At 36.5% G+C, this 15,305-nt stretch overlaps 1 protein-coding gene across 1 annotated transcript; it reads right to left on the bottom strand.

The window, feature by feature from the left end:
- Positions 1 to 1,296: 1,296 nt before the first annotated feature.
- LOC146882049 (uncharacterized) lies at positions 1,297 to 14,636 on the bottom strand. Its single transcript, XM_085667705.1, has 9 exons — positions 14,474 to 14,636; positions 6,321 to 9,284; positions 5,475 to 6,060; positions 4,945 to 5,252; positions 3,054 to 3,168; positions 2,685 to 2,800; positions 2,212 to 2,286; positions 1,941 to 2,046; positions 1,297 to 1,853 (listed from the first exon to the last, which is right to left on the bottom strand). The coding sequence occupies exons 1-9, from the start codon at positions 14,615 to 14,617 to the stop codon at positions 1,507 to 1,509; spliced, it is 4,761 nt and encodes a 1,586-aa protein (XP_085523831.1). The 5' UTR covers positions 14,618 to 14,636; the 3' UTR covers positions 1,297 to 1,506.
- Between the last annotated feature and the right edge of the window lie 669 nt (positions 14,637 to 15,305).

Consider the following 15,305-nt stretch of genomic DNA (forward strand, 5'->3'; position numbering starts at 1 on the left):
GAAGAACGGTGGATATGTCATTCTTCTTTGGCAAGTCTTCCTGACCTAATTCCACGTTGCATTAAATATATAAAAGGGTAAAATCTTATGCATGGGATAATAAATAAAGGAATTTTTTTAAAGAACCATGTCCTCAGTTGTTGGCATACCTCCTTTTCTTTGTCCTTTTCTATCACATTGCTTTTTGCTCTCTTTCATTTTCTAGAACTCTGGAATTATTCACAAAATAAAAAAAACACAAACAGCATACATAGGACTTGAACCCAAGTCCTCTCACATATTTAAATACTCTCAACCACTTAAGCTAGTATTTTTCCACGTCATAGTAATCTGCATTAAATGCCTTATAGGCTCCTACTACCCGATTTATTAAATAATTATTTAAATTTCTCGGGTCTTACAATACTCATTAACACTTGTAAATGTTGTGACCGAGCTTGCCACAATGTTCACACTTAAGACGCCCTTTTCCCTATTTACGAGGGTGAGTTCGATCATCACGGTGAGATGCCAACGCAGAAGAATCATCAATAGAAGCAGGTGTATCAGTGTTGGGTTGTTCTGGTACACGCAAAAGAGTATAGCAGGTTAAAGTCAAGGTGGGGACAACCGGGGAACCCAAAATTTGATCACAAATATGTGAATATTTATCAGCAAGCCTGTGTAATGCTCCGAGCATGAAGAACTTTGAGCGTTGCTCGATCTCCATGGCAAGGTCGGGGGAAGGAGGCAATAACTCATTGAACTCATGAAAAAGAGCATGAATTTTGTCCATATAATCAGTCATAGAGTTTAGATGTTTAGAGGAAATAAGTTCTGCAAATTTAGAACAGACATCATCGAGACGTTGAGTATCGTTGGTGTATAATAACTTGGCATGCTTCTAGATTTGAGCACATATTTCGTAGGAACAAAAAAGTTGTTTTAACGAAGGATCAAGAGTACCTTTGAAAAAGTTGCTTTAGGTTACCTTTTGATTTTGATTATTGAATTTTTTTTTTCTCAATGCAAAATCCTCATGCCACATTAGTGTTAATGGTGTTTGTGATAAATTAAATTTGAATGGTTTTGTGGCGGATATAATATTTATTCAAAACTTTTCGATTATTATTTCTCCATTTGTATATAGTATTATATTTTGTTTAAAGACGAAGAAAGTAAATTATCTTGAATTTTATCAACGGTAATGATATGCATTTTCCTTGTCCTAAAGGTTAAAATAAATCATAATAAAAAATAGAAGAAATTTATACTGTATGGACATGTATCCGAAGACACAAATGTATTAAAAAAATAAAACAAACAAATGATGATGGTTTTATTTGAGAACATATGATACGTTGTGGAAAGTATATATGCCAATACCAAAGTTTAAACGCAATAAATAGATAAAGAAAAGGAAGAATAATATATGATAGCCAAGTGGTGCTGAAAGTAGTCCTAACTTGGAAACCTTGAGCCTCGTGTTCCTGAAGTTGATACTTAATATCCTCCAAAAACGATGAATCAAAGCACTTTGAGTTTTTCAACATCATCCAACCAATCCTTATTGAAACCACAATTACGCACATCTTTCAATAACTCAACAAATTCAGAGTGGCTTGACCCCAACACATCAAACACACTATGGCTTTGGAGAAACTTCAAAAGCTGAGCCAGACAAGTGTAGGCAAAACCCTTGTATCTCTCACTCAATGCACTGTCTGCTAAACGAAGAGAAGGATGCTTCACAAGGAAATTGGTTAACAGAGCCAAGTTCTCTGAACCCAAATGCTTGTTAGAGACAAGTTGCTCAAGCTCCCTTCTTACACTCCAACCATAACTTGACTCTTCAGTCATCTCACAAACTTTCTCTGAAAAACGAAGGGAAATGTAACCACCATGCATGTCATCTGTTAGAACAATATGTAAGATAAAAAAAATATGAATCTTCTTGTAACCTGGAGAAGCTTCTTCAATGTCTCCAACACCAACATCTTCAGTGGCTTCAAGTTCTATATTCACAATTGAAAAAGGTACAGATATTTGAGCTTCATCACCATGTTCCTACATAGATTCATTCAATTCATACAATAACATCAGATTCAAGGCCTATGCTATCTATTTATATTGTATGAATACAAAACATGCAACCTAGTTTTTAGCACGGAAGTTATGTATCTATATTTTACTACATTCAGAATTAACTCATACGTTAAGTAACGAACTAACTGATTCTGAATCACTTAACAACGGTATTGTCTCCGCATATGGTGATGTAGTTCCTTCTTCACTACTCTTTATTTCCTGTATAAAATAAATAATATATTAAAGTGTGGACTATACTTAGTGTTAAATAGTATAAGGAAAAATAACTTGGAGACGACTTTTCTTTGCGTAGTGGAGTAATTAAGTGCAAATTTAGAAAACCAAGTTCAGATTTTCTGTTCGACTTTTGGTGTTATTTCTCAGATCTGTTCTCGAAATACATTAGTTTTAATATATTTTAAAATATCAAAATTAATGTAAAATAATATATTTCAAAGACTTCAATATAAAAAACATATCAGAAATTTCAAATTCAAGAAAATCTTATACTAACATAATGATTATTTGAGCTATATTTCTCTAATTTAATAAATTGAGTATTTGATTAAATATCATTTGCATTTGAATATGTTAACGGCAGATTGATTTGAGTTGACCTGGGATGAAGTCAACTCTCTCCCTGATGCTATTCCAGCTTTACAGTCTTCATCAAGATCATCCGGCATCTCCTGTGATATCTTCTTTATACGCTGATCATTTTTCAGGTCTGATACTATAATATTCCCAAAACAAAATATTAGAAATACTTAGTTTTTTTTAACTTGTAAACCTTCCATTCATTTTTTTCTCTTTACTTTTGTATTTATTTGTCTCTATCTAAATTACCATAAATGAAATAAGATATCAATGCTATTGGGACTAGTTTTAATTTACCACATTATGAATAACTTAAATAATCTGTTTCCAGAAAATAAATAAATTAGACAAAAAATAGGCATCAAAAGAAAATAAATAAATAAATAAACCTGGAGCATTGTTACTCTCAGAATGGGTAACCACTGTGTTAGATGTATCCTGAAAATCTCCATCATTAACATCTTTGGTTGTAGAAGGCTCCATGTTTTGTCCTTCTTCATTTTCCTGCATAGATTAAGTGAAACCATCATCTTTTAGGTCATTCATAAAGTCAATTTAGCAATATACATTACTAAGTTTTAATGTTAGATACGAAGAGTAATTGTAAGAACGATTGTATCACGTATCAAGCCTATGAAGAGTTTTATGCTTCAGGTCTATGACAATCGAAGCCTATAACACATCAAACTTTTTCAATATTTCAAAATTGTCACTGTCAGCACAACTTTTGGTTTTAGGTGGAAAAGGACTCAGGCCATATCCACTTTAGGCCTTGGTTATTAATTGAACCGAGACCATATACCCTATTTAGATTTCCAAATTTGTGATTTCTCACTGTTCACCTCCGTTCCAAAATCTCTATGCGAAAACCACCATTGTTCATTGTCCATCGTCACCCCGGTTCTTGCTGCAGCTGCCTCCACCTCACGTTGTCGCCTGGAGGAAACGCCACCCTCTACCGTTGATAGCCACTGTTGCATCATCGACTCTCGCTGTCGGTGAGGTTTTCTTTGTGCATTTTGTATTGTTTTTCTTCTTCTTTGTGTTATTTTTCACAGTATTTTGAGTTTTATGGTTGCATTTTTTATCATCAGGTGTTGTTGCATCTTTAGTTTTCACTAGTTATTCGCTTCTCATGCTCCCAGGTTCCTATTTCTACTATGAGGCTATGATTTTGTAGTATATGTTGTTTAAATATGTTTATTTGTCTTATGTTTTCTTATAGTGAGTTAACTTTAGTTTTCCATTTGAGATTCAATACGAAAGTTATGTATTCTTCCCGAGTTTTGTTTTCGAGGAAGTTATATTTTTTTTAAATTAATAGAACGGGATACAATACTAATAATTTATATGTATTGAATCTTGAACTGTCCGGTTGGACAGTTTAAGAAGATTAATCACTTTCTAATAATTTATTAGTGCATATATATATATATATATATATATATATATATATATATATATATATATATATATATATATATATATATATATATATATATATATATATATATATATATATATATATCTCAAAATTCATGAATATTTGTCAACTGTGTTTTGTATTAATCTTCGGGTGCATATTTGATTGTGGTTGATAATCACTTTCACTTCGTGTATCTTGAAAACCAATACGAAATCTTGGCAAAATTTCGTGAAATTTAAGATATTTTTTGAAAGAAAGTGAATCTTCTTGAATGGGATAGGGTCACACCTTGATTACATAAGTGACGTGAGCATTCATTCAAAGATTACTGAAATTGTTCATACAATTTCAGTTCAATATATGTATGTATGGATCAAGATTGAATTAATTCATCACACATCAGTACTGAGTATGAGAACGAAGTAGAAAAATTTATACAATTTGCACAACGTTATGATGGTAGAAGTGATGATGAGGTGAAGTTTAAAGCATTTGTACTTGATAATGTAACTTTGGTCTTATTGTTAATTTTTCTTATTATTTGAATGAGCAGAAAGAGTCGCTATTAAGGTTTTTTTCAAGCATAGAAACTCTCTCCACTTATTTGTTCTTACTCTTTCTTCTATCAGGAAAATGTTGCAGTATTTTTCTAAAAATTGTAAAATTACTGTTTTTATTTCGTATTTAGTCTTAGTTAGAGCGAAAATTTATACACAAGTATGATTTTGTTTTGTTATTGTGTTATATACTTATTGGTTTATGAAATAAGAGTTTCCATGTTAATTGTTCATTGAACTACTACTATAATAAAGCTAAAAGAAAAAACAGGGTAATTAAACCTAAAAAGAAATTACTTGTGATATTGGCATTGATGATATCCCAAAAGGAGGAGCTTTTCCAAGAATTTGTTGTTCTTCCTCTACTCTTTCTCTGCTTTGTTTCACTGCATCCTCCAACGCTTTTGATTCAATGCCATTTTCATGATGTTGGTTGTCTTCATCATTGTTGTGTGATGAAGTCAACTCACTCCCTTCCAATAATGTTGTTCCAACTTCAATCCCACTTGCAGAGTCTTCTGTCCTTGCATTCTCGTTGCGAATCATTTCAACAAGCTCATCAAGCACTATATCTAATGTAAATGGGATAGTTCTTCCCAAAGATCCTATAGGAATAACATCCTCTTTATAAAGAAATCACAAGAATAATAAAAAGGATATCTATGCTTAGGAATCATGATTTGAAAGTTAAAACTGTAAACACATGTTGTCTTTCGAATAATAATAAATTAAAATTCTTGTATACACTAAGAACATTTAGACTCTTCACAGTTTTTTTAAACTAATTATAATAATTAGAAAAGATATGATGGTATCGTATATAGTACCTGCGATAGAAGTACGAAAATCGCGGGGACTTTGAAGGGATGAAGACAAGGAAAGTTTTGGGCAATTCTTCAGAAAACAATGTTTTACAGTAAGAAATTGAATCTCCTGTCGAAGGCTTGGAAGTTCAACAAATACTGCAGTTTTCAGATTTGGAATAATCTCAACCTTTTCATCACTGTTCCCTTTGAATACTTCCTCCAGCATACATGCTTTTACGATTATCAGAACTTCTAAATTGGGAAGAATTTTGGAAGTTGAAATGGGAAAGATGCATTTCAATTTGTTGCATTCGTTTATGGCAAGTAGTTTCAGCCTTGGGAAAAATGGCTTTCTTTGATTCTTTGTATCCTCACCAATTATCTGTTCTAATTCATTGCATCCCAATATGGCAAGTATACGCAAATACGGAAAGCATTCCAGCATAGAAGCACAGAATAATACTTTAGCTTTTACATATTCTTCAATCGTTAACTCTGTAACGTTTTGTAGAGTGAAAAAAATGTTGGAGCTCACATCAATTCCAATGTTTCTCAAAGTCACCCTCATATCTTGTGCAATCACATCATTGGCATTGGACTCATTTACCTGCAACTCATTCACCAACGTAGAAAAAAAGCGTCATATTTACCAAATATCAAATTAACTGTAATTTATTACTAAAAAGTTTGTTCTCAATTTTAACCACAAATAAAATATTAACAGTGTCAATCCAATTGAAATAATTGAGATCCGATTGTTATATGATTGTTGATTATTATGTAAAAATGCTAAACATTTATATTAAGATAAAGTATATGCACTAAAAGAAATTTGAAATCACATTAGATAAAAAAGGGTGAGGTTACCGATGAGAGAGAAGAGTCTTGCAATTGATTCTTTGAATCCAAAGGAATTTTGGTAGTTCTTCGTTTGTTTCTACATTTATCGATCCAATGTAAAATCTTACCTTTCATGGGGTTTGATTCTATTGGTGCCTTGGTCTCATCTTTGGAAGTTGACCTCTTCACTGGTAAACACTTTGACTCACCACATTTTGGAAAAATATCCACAAAATTGGGCAAGTCTACTAGAACCATTAGTTCTGGATTAGTGAATATCACGTCTTTTAACTCCTCGTATAAATCTTCCTCTTCATGCTTATGTTGGTATGGACCAAATAAGTATTTCAACCCATCACACCTGAATACATTAATTCTTTCGAGTTTTGGAATATTTCGAGTGAAAGCCATTGGAAGTATAAAAAGTAATTGAGGACACCCCAAGATTTCAAGAGTGGTTAAATTTGGAAACCTTGAAATAATACTATCATCGACCATTTCTTCTATTGAATCTTTTCTTCTGTTTTCATCTCTTACTATGCTTTTCAGTTGTTCACAATCTGATATATGCAATGCCACCAATGACAATAGGCTTTGTGTGGTCGACCACTCAAAAAGAGATGTCAACATTGGGCAACCTTCTATATACAACCTTTTAAGATGGCAGAGCGATATCTTGCTCTTAAACAATGAGCCTTCGAAATGTATGCAATCATATAGAATGAAATATTCTAAATTTTTCAGAAGTTCAAAGGGAAGGGGTCCATTGCATATTTCTTTCAAATTTTCCATTTTTCTAAGTTCAAGGTCAACCAACCTGGATAAGACACTTTGAGAAAGAGAATCATTATTGTCAATTAGACATCTCATCGTGGAAATGTCTTCCAAAGCAATCTCAACTAGATTAGTCATACCTTCATCGTCAGGAGAAACAATCTCAGGTATCATATTTTTCCATACTCCTTGAAGTCTGTTTAAAGAAACAATTTCTGCTTTTTGCACTAGATTCTTGAATGTCTCTTCAGAAAAAACTTTATCAGCCTCAAAGACTTTCAGGGAATTCCTTACAAACCATTCATCTAATCCGTACGACGAAGAAGAGTTCGATATACAAAACCTTTGATAGTTAGGAAGCTTTACACTATGACACATTTCTGAAAAATCACGATGAACGAAATACAACTCTTCCAATGAAGTGCAACGTACAATTATTTCAAAGAAATCGTACGCTACGAAGTTACAGTAACTCAACTTTAACAGTTTAAGTTTTACCAATTTTATAACCTCACTTGGCAGTTTATCTAACCGACATCTAACTAACTCGAGTGTCTCAAGACCTTGTAGGTTTCCAAAAATAGAGATGTCACCTAAGGTGAAATTTTCAAGGTATAAAGATTTAAGATTGGTTAACAATTGAATTGATTGTGGTAATGACAAAGTTGCTTTCGAAGCTCGATAGGTCATGTTTGATAAATACAAAACTCGAAGACTTATCATATTTTCAAGGAATGAATTTGGGACTTCTTCATCAAAATTTCCGTTCAAGTAGACTATTAGAATATCAAGTTTAGATGCATCAAACTTCAAGGAAAACACATCCATGCTTCTGCCTTCACATAATAAATATTCAATATGCTTCCCCTTATCAACCATTGTCATTTCATTTTTCTTATATGTATTCACTGCCAGAATCTCTTTATTAGCTATCCATAAAGCCACTTCACGAACCAAGTCATGCATTTTGACATTTCTAGATGCACAATTCAATAATAAACATGAATCTATGAGTTCATATTTTGCTGCAATAACTTCCTTACGATATGCATCGTAATTGTAATCATCATTATTTTTCTCAATGAGACCCCCTCCTATGGCAAGCCTGACCAAAAGTTCTTCATATATTTCTTCATCTTCTCGAAACAAAGAACATAAAAGGAATAATTTCTTGGCTGTTTTGTTTTGCATATTGTCATAACTATACTTCAGACATGAATAAATCTTTCTCTTATTTTCATCATCACCAGCTACGCTTTTGAAATTTTGCAAGGATTTTAAAGCTACATCCCATTGTTCTAGATGCCGCTTGCCCTTTAAACTACCAGCGATAACTACAATTGCAATTGGCAATCCTTTACATTCTTTAGAAATTTTGCGACCTGTATCAAGAACACTTTTGGGGGAATTATCATTTAAACCAGCATGCTTTTGGAACAATTTCCATACATCTTCCTCAGGTAAGATATCAAGTTGAATTGTCTCCTCACATTCCATCTTATGGCATATGTTTACATCGCGAGTGGTCACAAGAATTCTACAACCCTTATGGTTGTCCTTATATGGAATACCTATTTCTTCAAAACTGATATCTCCCCACACATCATCAAGAATTATAAGAATTTTCTCACCATTGGTTAATCTATTCCATAGCCTTTTAGGCCTCTCTGATTCAGTACAATTCTCCAATGACAATCCTAAGGGTCCTGCAATTTCATCTTGAATCTTTTTTGTATTAGGGGTATTAGATACTGTGGTATCAACAACTTGATCAAAAATATTGGATTGCTTAAGTTGCTTGCCCATCTCTTTTGCTAATGTTGTTTTACCTGTGCCCCCCATCCCTAGCAATCCAATCATATACTTGTTGTGATCTCTCAATGCGTTACAAAGATCTTCAATTTTCGACTCTCTACTTTTAAAAGAAATGTAATTTTGAGAAGAATGATATTCAGTGCCTGGAACATCACGACTCATTCCAACAGTTTCAAAGTTGCTCTCCATGATGAGTCTTTTAATCTCCTTTGTCTTGCTTTCCAATTCCTTCCCCCTACTATATTGTCGCTTGCAATTAGGACACCATCCAAAAAAACATGTCACTTTCTTTTTGGTGTCTTCTTCAAGAAGGTCTTTAGCATGTTTTTGCCAAAGTACAACATCTCTTTGTATCTTATCGCCTCTTCTATTTGCTGCTCTAACACGCTCTTTCACTGTTTCCTCTACTTGAGACTGAGACTTTAAAATATGAGTAGTGGTGTTCATTACCACTCTCCTCCTCTTCTATTTATAATGAAAAGATACTAGGCATACAATAGGCAATGATATGAAAAGATATGAAAAGTCTACTCTAAGATACTAGACATGATTACATACAATAGTAGATACGGCAGTAGGTAGTTTCCCACACTCAACAACCTACACATAGGTAATGATACAATAGGTAATAATTCTAACACTCCCCCTCAAGCTGGAGCATACAAATTGTATGAACCAAGCTTGGAACAAATGAACTCAATCCGAGGTCCCCTTAATGACTTGGTCAACACATCTGCAAGTTGGTCATTTGACCCAACGAACTCAGTACAAATTTCCTTGGTCATCAATTTTTCTCGAACAAAGTGGCAGTCAATTTCTATGTGTTTAGTTCTCTCATGAAACACTGGATTTGATGCAATGTGGAGAGCAGCTTGGTTGTCACAATACATCTTCATGGTCTGAATTTCACAGAAGTTAAGCTCTCGAAGAAATTGTTTTACCCATATGAGTTCACACGTGAGAGACGCCATTGCCCGATATTCAGCTTCAGCGGTGGATCGAGCCACTACATTTTGCTTCTTACTTTTCCAAGAGATAACATTTCCTCCAAGGAGGACACAATATCCTGTAGTAGAGCGTCTGTCAATGGGAGAGCCTGCCCAATCAGCATCACAGTACCCAGAGATTTGAACATTTCCTTTATCTTCATATAGCAAACCTTGTCCTGGAGCCTTCTTGAGGTACCTTAAAATACGGATGATGGCATTCCAATGTCCAAGACATGGAGTCTGCATAAACTGGCTAACAATTCCAACTGCGAAAGATAGATCAGGCCTCGTAATAGTGAGATAAATTAACTTTCCAACGAGCCTCCTATATCTCTCTGGATCGGAGAATAATTCGCCTTCTTCTGTTGTTAACTTCTGATTTGGGTCCATAGGACTCTCTACTGGTCTGCAATCAATCATACCTGTTTCTTGTAATATATCAAGAGCATATTTCCTTTGAGAAATTACAACTCCATCTTTTGACTGAGCTACTTCAATGCCCAAGAAGTATTTGAGGCTTCCGAGATCCTTGGTTTGAAAATGTTTACACAAGTGCTCCTTCAGTTGAGATATTCCAGTAGTATCATTTCCTGTAATAACAATATCATCAACATATACTATTAGGTAGACACATTTCCCAGGAGAGGTATGTTTGTAAAAGACTGAGTGATCTGCCTCACTGCGTCTTAACCCAAATTTCTGAACAATGGAGCTGAATTTTCCAAACCAAGCTCGTGGTGATTGTTTGAGGCCATATAAAGATCGATGCAATTTGCATACCATACCAGACTCCCCCTGAGCAACAAACCCAGGAGGTTGCTCCATGTAAACTTCCTCCTCAAGATCACCATGAAGGAAGGCATTTTTGATATCCAATTGATGAAGAGGCCAGTGACGAATTGCTGCCATTGCAAAAAAGAGACGAATAGTAGTCATCTTGGCCACGGGAGAGAAGGTGTCACAATAGTCAAGGCCATAAACCTGAGTGTACCCTTTTGCAACCAATCGGGCTTTGAGTCGATCAACCTGACCATCGGGGCCAACTTTAATTGCATACACCCATCGACAACCAACAGCCTTCTTACCCGAAGGGAGGGGCACGAGCTCCCAAGTATGATTGCTTTCAAGAGCCTGCATCTCTGCAATCATGGCTTGTCGCCATCCAGGATGATCAAGTGCTTCATTCACATTTTTGGGAATAACAACAGAAGACACTGAGGATAAAAGTGAACAATAGGAAGGCGATAATCGGTGATAGCTAAGAAAATTATAAATGGGATGTGGATTTCGAGAGGAACGAATACCTTTTCTGAGAGCAATGGGCCAACCTGAATCACCTTCACCAGGAGTCGTGGGATCAAGAGACGAGGGAGAAGAATCTGAAGTAGGGGATTCACCATGTTCTTGAACAACTGGACTATTCGTTGGTGTCCTGTGTTGGAGAGAATCAATAGGTGGAGATGATGGCTCAGGAGGACTTTGGTCGAGACTTGGAGGGACAGGGACATTGGAAATATTGTACTCAACCACGGGAATAGGAAGGACCTGCTGTATGACATGGACGTCTTGAACAGATGGAGAGAAGTAAGGGGTCTGTTCAAAAAATGTAACATTGGCAGACATGTAATATTTCTTGGTTTCAGGAGAGTAACATCGATACCCTTTTTGAAGTCGTGAATAGCCCAAGAAAACACATTTGAGAGAGCGAGCGGAAAGCTTGTCTAACCCGGGAGACATGTCATGAACAAAACATACACAACCAAAAACTCTAGGAGAAGTATGAAAGAGAGGATTGTCTGGAAACAGAATGGAGAAAGGGACCTTATGATTGAGAGAGGAAGATGGCATCCGATTAATAAGAAAACCTGCAGTTAAGATGGCATCTCCCCAGTGATGGACAGGAACGTTGGCACTAAGCAAAAGGGTACGAGCAGTTTCAACTAAGTGTCGATTTTTTCTTTCTGCTATACCATTTTGTTGTGGCGTATGAGGACAAGTAGACTGGTGCAGGATACCATGGGAACTCAATACATTAGAAAGAGCAGACGAAAAATACTCTTTGGCATTGTCACTTCTTAAGATTTTAATTACTTGACCAAATTGATTCTTGATTTCATTCAAAAAGGATGTGAAGAGGGATAATAATTCAGAACGATCTTTCATAAGATAAACCCAAGTACATCTCGAATATTCATCAATGAAAGTAACAAAATACCTAAAGCCAAAAGATGAGACACGACTAGGTCCCCAGATATCGGAATGGATGACAGAAAAACTAGAAGTACACTTTGATTGAGATCTTTTAGGAAAGGTAGATCTAACATGTTTTCCTAGTTGACATGACTCACATTCTAAAGTCTGGAGACGACTAAGTTCAGGAAACATTTTCTTTAACTTGGACAGGTGAGGGTGACCAAGCCGATCATGTAACATTTTAGGATTGGGGGCTGCAACACATGACACACGTGGACGAGATCCAAAATGGTATAATCCACCCGCTTCATATCCTTCTCCAATCCGTCTCCCCGAGCCACGCTCCTGTATAACAAAAGATTTGTCATCGAAGGTTACAGAGCAATTCAATGTTTTGGTCAACTGACTTAAGGAAATTAAATTGAAAGGACAATTAGGGACAAAAAGGACAGATTTTAGATTTAAGGACGGAGATAAGATGGCTTGACCGACTCCCTTTGAGGATGTTTTAGAACCATTTGCGAGGGTTATAAAATGAGATTTTTCTTGGAATGAAATGGTTGAGAACAAGGAGGTATTACCAGAAATGTGATCAGAAGCACCAGAGTCAATTACCCATGAATTGTGACCTTCCATGGATTGAGAGATGCAAACAGTTGATGTACTTGGAGCTTGAGATGATTGTGCCAAGCTGTTGGATTTGAGGCGCAGGTACTCTTGATACTCGTCCTCAGTGAACTTGGAGTCAGTAGTCTCTGCCTGGGAGACATTGGCTGTTTTGGCAGGAAATCCATGTAAAGTGTAGCAATTTTCTTGGGTATGACCCATCCTTTTACAATACGTACACTGAGGACGCCCACGACCTCCACGTCCACCTCCTCGAGTTCCACGACCTCCTCTTCCTCGGGTGGCAACCATGACAGATGGTTCCATTACAGCAAGAGTTTCTGGAGTTTGAAGAGTTGGAACACGTATCATGCGGGAGATCAAAGTTTCCATGGAAGGAACCTCATGAGAGGTCAAAAGCTGATCTCGGATATGATTAAAGTCTGGGTGTATAGCGCGGAGGATCATTACCATATAGTACTTGTCAAGCTTTTTCTTCATTTCATCTAGAGAGTCGACTTCCAAGAACATTCGAAGTTCTTCCACAGCAGCTTGAGCGTCATTCATGAATGACATCATATCATGGTTAGTCATTTTCATAGATGCCAACTTGTTCGCCGAATCATAGAGGCGTTGAATATCATTTGCATAGATATTCTGAGTTCGCTTCCAAAACGAGTGGCAAGTTTTGAAGGCCCGTAGGGACATCAAAAGTCGTGGTTCCACCGACTGCCACAATAGAGCACATAGTTGGAAATCCGCTTGTTTCCACTGTTCAGCTTTTTCAGAAGGTACGTGGCTGCCATCTTTTTCAAGGTGTTCGTGGTGCCCTTGACCGAGAAACCACATCTCGACGACAGCGGACCAAGATAAGTAATTTTGGCCATTTAGTTTCTCGGACGTAATGCAGGGGCTTCCGGAGAATGAAATAGCACTCCCAGTTCCTCCAGTGGCCATGATATGATCAAGAGAATAAACAAAAACAGAGAGGTGCTACTGAAAACAGTGAAACAGTGACGAAAACAGTGAAACAGTGATGATTTTCGAATTTGAAAGGGACGATTTCCACAAGAGGTGCTACTGAACTTCACCGGAACAGAGATTTGATGGTCAAAACGGGTAGAGGAGGCTCCGGCGACGGCGACGGAGGTGGCGCGACGACGAACAGGTGACGGGAAGGCGGCGCGTGGGCGGCACGCGCTTGGCTGCAGCGAACAGAGAAGACGCGCGTGGAGGCGCGTGGCGACGGCGCTGCCTGCGACACCGGCGGGGTTGGCTGTCGCGCGGAGAGGCGGTTCAGATCCGGTGGTTTCCGGACGGAACTGCGTCGGTGGACGGCGGCGGACGGCGGCGGACGGCGGCGGACGGCGGCGGACGGCGGCGGAGGATGCAGACAGTGGCGGACAGTGTTGAGAAGTTGTTTGACAGTGTTGGGTAGTTCAGAAACGAGGTTAACCGAACTTAGACCGCCGTGGACAGCGGCGGTGACTAACGGCGATCAACCGCGGACAGCGGTGACGGACCAGATGAGACAGAAACCAGAGCGGGATCGACCCGCTCTGATACCAACTTGAGACTGAGACTTTAAAATATGAGTAGTGGTGTTCATTACCACTCTCCTCCTCTTCTATTTATAATGAAAAGATACTAGGCATACAATAGGCAATGATATGAAAAGATATGAAAAGTCTACTCTAAGATACTAGACATGATTACATACAATAGTAGATACGGCAGTAGGTAGTTTCCCACACTCAACAACCTACACATAGGTAATGATACAATAGGTAATAATTCTAACACCTCTTTTACTATCAAATTTTCCCTTTCCTTTTCAAAGTCCTCAGTAATGCATGTTAAGCAAAAAATATAGCGTGATTGTTCCAGTGTTGCATTAATCAATTTCTCTAATATTGACTTTGCCAAATCAGGTGCAATGTTCGCCATCTAAATCAAATTAAATACATTAATGTTAATAACATCTTATTTCTTTTAATAAATTAAAGAAAGACTAGAATAGTACATTTTATTATTTACAAAATGAAATGTTTATAGTCCTAACAAATATAATCCATGTATCCATTAAATGTAGAAATGCCATGAAACTTCTAGACTATCGTAGACACTACGCCAAATTTGGCAATAGACAGCGTTTTTTTTCTTAATAGATAGCGCTTTTTAGGCGCTATCTATTGGAGCGGTATCTATTAATAGACAGCGCTTGTAAAAAAGCGCTGTCTAAACAAGCGTTATCTATATATTTTTTAATAGATAGCACTTTCTTTACAAAATGCTGTCTATCAAAGCTCTCATAGACAACACTTGACTAAATAAGCGCGATATATGAGAGTAGTTTTTCATCAATAGGTAGCGCTTTTTCAATTCATTAACAGATAGCGCTTGTTCAAACAAACATTGTCTATTTTTCATTAATGGATAACACTTTTTCAATTCATCAATAGATAACATTTTTTAAAACAAGCGATGTGTATTGGTTTGATTATTTTTTATTATAATTTATTTAATTTTTTGTTCATTCTATTCTTCGACTCACATGCCTGTATAAAAACTTTGAACTTGAAATCAAGCAAAACTGAAATGAAAGGGCATTGAAATTCTTACATAGTTACACAAA

The sequence above is a fragment of the Vigna unguiculata genome, chromosome 10 (assembly GCF_037176805.1).
Source record: "Vigna unguiculata cultivar grain cowpea cultivar isolate G323 ecotype 2 chromosome 10, ASM3717680v1, whole genome shotgun sequence".
Taxonomy (NCBI): Eukaryota; Viridiplantae; Streptophyta; class Magnoliopsida; order Fabales; family Fabaceae; genus Vigna; species Vigna unguiculata.

Excerpts from the sequence above, each read along its gene's own strand:
- LOC146882049 (XM_085667705.1), bottom strand. The coding sequence starts at position 14,617 with ATGGCGAACATTGCACCTGATTTGGCAAAGTCAATATTAGAGAAATTG. Across the intron at positions 5,253-5,474 it reads TTTTCGTACTTCTATCGCAG|GATCTTTGGGAAGAACTATC; the intron begins GTACTATATACG and ends TTATTCCTATAG. Across the intron at positions 2,287-2,684 it reads GAGAGTTGACTTCATCCCAG|GAAATAAAGAGTAGTGAAGA; the intron begins GTCAACTCAAAT and ends TATTTTATACAG.